This window comes from Polyodon spathula, chromosome 9 (assembly GCF_017654505.1).
Source record: "Polyodon spathula isolate WHYD16114869_AA chromosome 9, ASM1765450v1, whole genome shotgun sequence".
Classification (NCBI taxonomy): domain Eukaryota; kingdom Metazoa; phylum Chordata; class Actinopteri; order Acipenseriformes; family Polyodontidae; genus Polyodon; species Polyodon spathula.
The window spans coordinates 40,427,338-40,433,788 of NC_054542.1; the positions used below are offsets into that span (position 1 = coordinate 40,427,338).

Consider the following 6,451-nt stretch of genomic DNA (forward strand, 5'->3'; position numbering starts at 1 on the left):
AGGTCCAGCCAGCCTTTCGTATTAATGAATTAACAAATTAATTAATGAATTATTAGATTAATTAACAAATATGTTTATGAGTTTCTGTATGAATTGACAAATTTGTGGACAAATTGACTAACACATTGAAATTAATGGCTGGATAGTTGTGGCACAAATGGCGCTCCATACTAGGCTCCTCAGTTAATCAGGGTCAGGCAGGTGATGAAACTGCGTTACCTGACTCGAGAATTCAGAATTCTCTTGTTCTCATTACACTAAATGGGCACACACCCTCACAAGATGGCTGTCCTACACGGATTCGTTGTTGCAATATATTGGTAGATCTATGGTGGAATCTCGTTTGAACGTGCGTAATACTGGGCGGATGTACACATCCAACCGGAACAGAGAACGACCAATGCGAACGGAGGAGGGCAGATTCAAATATTTACAGTCAGGAAGCTACATGCATTGATTGGTAAGTTTAGTAGCATTTTTTTTTGTTGTATAAATTTAAAAGATTGGATATAGGCATAGGATCATGTGTGTGTTATGCATTGCATTTTAGTGTGTAAATAAACGATCTTACGTGGCTCCAGAACCTTTTCTTGGGACGCTAATTGTGTGCCGTTTTTTTCCCCCCAGAGCATCGTCGTGCCGGTAACAGAATTTATATTTTCATGCAGGCTGCTGTGTTGCCATATCTAACTTATTACAGTACAACGACAGTCGATGCGACTAAAGGGAAAGTTGAGCGACCAGTACAGTAGCATTAAAAAGCGGCTGTACAGCGCCGTGCAAATCTGGAGACTTACTGAATTGTCGACGTTCATTGCAACCAGTCGCAGAGAATTGCGGGTGGGGTTATCCACTGAATTTACGACTGTCCTAAATTATATATAATTTATGAACTAGTTATTTTCACATTTGTGAAATTCATGTAAACATATTTTAAAAGTTTCGTAAATTTAGTTTTATTTCTTTAAGTATACATGTATCTTGTCTTTAGCAATAATTAAATATAATAATTCCAGGTGCCCATAAAACTTCTTTAAAGTGTGTACTGTATACAAATACAAATAGTTTAAAACAATAATAATTTAAAAAATAGTAATAATCACGTTCTCATTTAATTTTACCTTCTTTGAAAATGTCTAAATAAACTGCCTAATAAGATGCAGGATTAATCTCTTTGTAATTTGGTTTAGTTTTATTTCTGTGTTAAATGTATTTTAGAAGTATAATGGTTTATCCTGCAAAGTTTAAGAAACAGGGAAGACAAAGGTTAATGTTATCTGTTAAATACGTGTGATAGCTACAGAAGGTATTTTATAAATATTTTACTTTATCACATCTATTAGTTTAATAGAAGAAAAACAACACACTGCTCCTTCAGCAAAATAGGCAAATGTAGGGATGTGTTGGGGGGGGGGGTCGATCCCTTTAGCTTTTCCAAATAGTTTTATTTACAAATTTCCTTTTTAACCTGCTAAGCCGACAGGTATCACTTAAAACAGAAAGGGACGTGTTAAAAACATGTCAGTTGTATGATGACGTTTCCTGCCTTGTCTGTGCAGTTTTTCAATACCAATCGATGATAACGAGAAAGTGTCTCTCTGTATTTTGCTTATTAAGGAAGACGAAATAGTATTCCTTTCGTAAGTAAAGAAGTGAGAGCATTTAATTTCATCAGAAACTGAATACGATTTAATCTTATTAAACCTTGATCCATGTCTCAGCCGTACTGTTGACTCAAAAAATAAACTCCAGCCAAGATCAGCATATAAATTAGCCTTATTTTATAGTTGTCTGATTTAGATTGTCAAAAGACGCTTCTCATGTTCATTGATTGGTACCAAAAATGGGATAGGCAGGCAATTTCATCATGCAATTAACACGTTTTTAACAGGTTCATTTTCGTTATAAGTGAATCCTGTCAGCTTACATGTTGAAGGGGGAGTTTGGAATTACAACTGTTCAGAGAAAAGTCAATGGTTTGCCTAAGTGGATTACTATTTACCATACTTAGTAACTACTTCAAAAGGAAATTCCTGTTTCTGCAATCAGGGCTGCTTCTAAACAAAACTCAGAAAAAACTTATTAGTGGGCTTCATTTATTGCACACAAAGTCAAAAGATAGGATATTTAACACATTTCATCACCTTTAATAGTGATAGTTTAATAATAGAAAGCGGCTGAAAAAAATCCTAGTATCTATTAATCACGGCACACTAGTGATCCAAACAGAAACTGCAGTAGAAAAAAAACATGCAGAACAAATACCATGTCATTAAATGGTACAAAATTAAATATTTTCAAAAAAATAGATTCTATGAAGTAACCATTTTATAAATAGAAATATTTATGTAATGTTTTTATACAGAACCGGGCCTGGTTTGCAGATTGGACACTGGATGACAGCACAGAGATAGAGTAAGCTTTATGTCCCAGCTTAGGGACATAAAAATTTGGTCACCTTAACTATATGTTGTACAACAACTTGATCCCATGTCACTGTGTCGTTAACCACCTGTTTGTACACTGGGCTACATAACGCAATGAAAAACAGCACATACTGAAGAGTGTTTATATCCTGCAGGAGAAAGTCTAATGTTAAAATGTGCCAGTGTAACACATATAGACAGTTTATCCGTTTATAGACAGTGTAATTCTTGAATTTTGTAAGTCAGATCAAAGATGCGAACATCCAAATTTGCTTTCAGCTTTGAGAGGTTTTTTATTTTGTTTTTGTTTAACTTATTTGAAGGTTGTGAAGCAGGAGTGGAAAGAAGACTCCCATTACATAGCAGTTTGATCGAATCCTGGTTTTATTATGAGTTTAATAACACACACCTGAGCTTGTTATCTGTACGCTGGCAAAGCAATCTTATTAAAACCTGGAATAGGTGAAACTGCTTTCCATCCTATACCATTGAAAATATCACCTATTTACAACCTTCCATAGTTGAAAGGCTTGTATCAGTTTAGGGAATGTAAACAAGCATGACTAAACAAACCATTGTATCAAAAGTAGTACTGTATAAAAATACAAACTTTGGTGTAGAAAAAACGGTTGTGCAAAAATGAGACTTCAGCACCACTACTAACTGGTACAGAAGGGAAGGCGCCAGTGTTCAATGTTCAGTGGTGTAGTCTGTCGATTTGGATGGGAAAAGCAAAACAATGCATAGTAAAAAGCAGAGCATCTGTTTGCCAGTGCCTAAAATGTATTTATTTCTTTTGCAGGTATATATTTTTTTTAATTTTTTTTCCCCTCACTGTCTTTCCTTAAAGGCACTTGGATTTATTGCAACATGGAAAATAGGGAAGTAAGTCAGGGTCCCACGACCAAAGGTGCAACAGTATGCAACCCTGGCAAAACAGGCAATGTAATTCCTAGTGGGAACCAGTTAGCTCGAACACCATTGGCCTCCTCAACAAAGAGGCGGACCTCACAGAAAGCTCTTCTGCCTGCTGGTGAACATACTCATTCTAAGAAGCTGCGGCGTAGCAACAGAAGAACTGGCGAAGATTCTCACACTTCCAGTATGCTCACTCCAGGTGAAGAAGCAATCAGACCAGTTGGCCAGGGTCGAAACTCTTCAAGAAAGGAGGTAAATGGTGACGTTGCACCCATCATGAACGTGATAATCTAATCCCTTCCGCTGATATTGGTATATCCTACTGGCACTTTGTACTCTTATGCTTGAATCTCACTATCTAAACAATGGCAGATCTTAATACCACCAATCTAAAATTTATAAGGAAGATTTTTTTTTCCCTATCTTTCCTTTGTAGTTGAGTGGGTGAAAACACCAGCAAGATTATTATAATTAAATAGCAGTGGTATTAGATCATTAATACCGGCACTGTTTAGATCATTAAAATTGAGAACGTGACTTGCAGCATATGACCAATAACACTATGATTAGTAAGTGGATAAGAAGCAGATGTTTTGAATTTTTTGCCTGTTTTATTTTAAGTGCGATGTACGTGTTTATAGGTGTATTTTTTTTTTTGTTTGTTTTGTTTTTGTACCTGTGTTGACATACCCATTGCATCTGATCCTGAACTACTGAATGGAAGCTACTGTGTCAGTGTCTCAGAATCCCATCTGACATTAAAGAAATGGTCCTTTTCAAAAGCCACAGTGTTGACTTTGAATGATATTCACAAGACAAATACTGGAGTGGATTTAATAGTTAATATTATGATGCTAAAAGATTAACTTAATTGGGACCTTCTTTTCAAACTTTTTTTTTTTTTTAGAAGAAGTTGCAGTCCTCAATTGGGCATGTCTCCGAAGACAATGAATGTAGGCTGGTAAGGAGGTCAAGTAGAGCAGCTAATCTCTCAGCATCGAACCACAGGGAGGGTAACCGGGTCACAGAAAAGAAGAGAGAGTCCACTACAAAAGAGAGCAAATCTCTGAGACGATTAAGTCAACTTCCAGTTCAAGGCAAGTATCTGTGGCTGTGGCAGTCCTTAAGATGGTGTGAGACATAATCAGCTTGCATTGGCACATAAGTGATTTACATGTAGCTGTAGAGAGAGCGGTTCTTTGATTTGCTGAATCTAATTTGTTTCCTCTGAACAGGGTTTAATGCAATGGACACATCGGGGATAATCAGAGGAATGCAAGGGAACAATTGGACTGAAGCTGACTTCGAATTTGTACAACGAATGAAAAACGAGAAGTCAGTGATGCAGTTAAAGGTGAGAACAGAACAGTTTGAGTAACAGCACAGGTTCTTCGTTAAAAATATAATCCCTGCCTAACAATGTGTTCCTATAAACATATCTGCATGAAGATGAAACTGAGCAGCTAATCTTGCCTCCCAAATATCATGCTGCTGGTAAGTTTTTTGTCCTCAAATTTGGCTAGGGCATTCATTAGTTATTTAGTCTGTCTTTACTTAGCTGTGTTACTTTTCCATGTTTACATTTGATTTCACTTGGTTGAGTGAGTCAGAATCTGGGCAAATCTCATGTAGGAACCCAGCTGTCTGTCCATATGCAAAATATAGCCACTTACATACAGTAGGTCATGGTGGGAGCCTTATTTACAGATATGAATTGCTCCACTTTTGTATTTACATCCGCAGCAGGGGCTGTGTGTTACTTCTGGTATGCTTTTATATTTGAAAGCTTCACGTTATGCTGTAGATACAATGTTGGAGACTGGCTTCATTGTGGCAACAATAGCTGGGAGTTAAAATCATGATATCCTATAGGATGCTCACAGATTGTATACTGGTCCTATGATAACCTGCTTTCAGAATAGTAACATGCAGGCGTTTTCGTTTCTTCTTTTAGGAAGAATTAAAAAGGCTACAAAGAGAGCTCAAAGATGAAATGCAGAAGAAGGAACTGTTGTGGGCACAGAAAGAAAAGATCCAGACAGATACAGTGAACATGGTAATACATTAAAATGCTGACAAGTTTTACTGGTGACTTCATTGTCTAGATGGCTCTTCTTAGAGTTCCAGTCTTTGGGATTATTTTATTAATGCATTGCAGATCGTTCTGGAAGTTTTAACATTGTAAATATGTCATGAATTAGCTAGCGGTATGTGTTTTAAAAGCATTTCCAAAGATGGCCCAGCTGAATTGAAACCTTTTGTTTTAAGTGGGGCTTGTCTGTTTTAGAAAATCTGAGACGTTTAAATTTCACATTTTAAATGGTATTCCTGTTAAAAGTAAATTAATAAAAACATACATTATTAACACTACTATAAATACAGAGTAAAGTGTACTTTTAATTGAATATAGTTTAATTTGTTAAATGTAGATTTACAACCTTAAAATAAACCAATTACAGGCAAGCTGGCTATTCTATATTATTATATATTAATGTAATATTATAGATACACTTTATTTTTTAAATGATCTGTTCTATTTTTTCTTTTTTTTGTAAACAGTAACCTGCTTGCAGAATATTAATATGATGATGAACAATAGAGAGGTTTGGTGATCCAGTGGTTAAAGAAAAGGGTTTTTTACCACGAGATTCCCAGTTCAATCCCAGAGCCACTGACTCACTGTGTGTGACCCTGATCGAGTCATTTAGTCCATGTGCTCCATCCTTCGGATGAGACATAAAACCGAGGTCCTATTGTTAGTGACCTGCAGCAGCAGTTATGAAGCATAGTTCACCCCCTAGTCTGTGTAAGTCACAGATGACTAATTAATATTTTTTTCTTTTTTTCAGCAAGAATTCTAGTACGCAGTTACAGGTAGATGTATGTTGCTGTCTGTACAATACAATCATATTTTATTTTGGTTTTACAGGAAGAGACCATTGATAAAACAGTGCAGCTTGGGAGAGTCTTTCTGTGCAGGAAGATGGACCCCAGCATTGTTGAGCCTCTTTGCCCAGAATCAGTACTGAAACAGCTGAGTGTTGCCTCTGTGCAGCAGGTTATCCAGCAGGAAACAGCAAAACTACAAGCTCTGGAGGAAAAACTGA

General features: G+C 36.5%; 1 protein-coding gene across 3 annotated transcripts in view; it reads left to right on the forward strand.

Moving 5' to 3' along the window:
• Positions 1-70: 70 nt before the first annotated feature.
• LOC121321195 (putative golgin subfamily A member 6-like protein 19) overlaps positions 71-6,451 on the forward strand; it is an 8,524-nt gene continuing 2,143 nt past the window's right edge. The window contains exons 1-6 of one of the 3 annotated variants that reach the window (XM_041260094.1): positions 71-460; positions 3,229-3,596; positions 4,252-4,441; positions 4,580-4,698; positions 5,299-5,400; positions 6,274-6,451. The exon at positions 6,274-6,451 is cut by the window's right edge and continues 55 nt beyond it. In XM_041260094.1, the coding sequence (XP_041116028.1) occupies positions 3,297-3,596; positions 4,252-4,441; positions 4,580-4,698; positions 5,299-5,400; positions 6,274-6,451 (889 nt within the window). In that variant the 5' untranslated portion in view covers positions 71-460; positions 3,229-3,296. The remainder of the gene's footprint in view (positions 461-3,228; positions 3,597-4,251; positions 4,442-4,579; positions 4,699-5,298; positions 5,401-6,273) is intronic. The other 2 variants (XM_041260096.1, XM_041260095.1) reach the window with 2 other exon arrangements.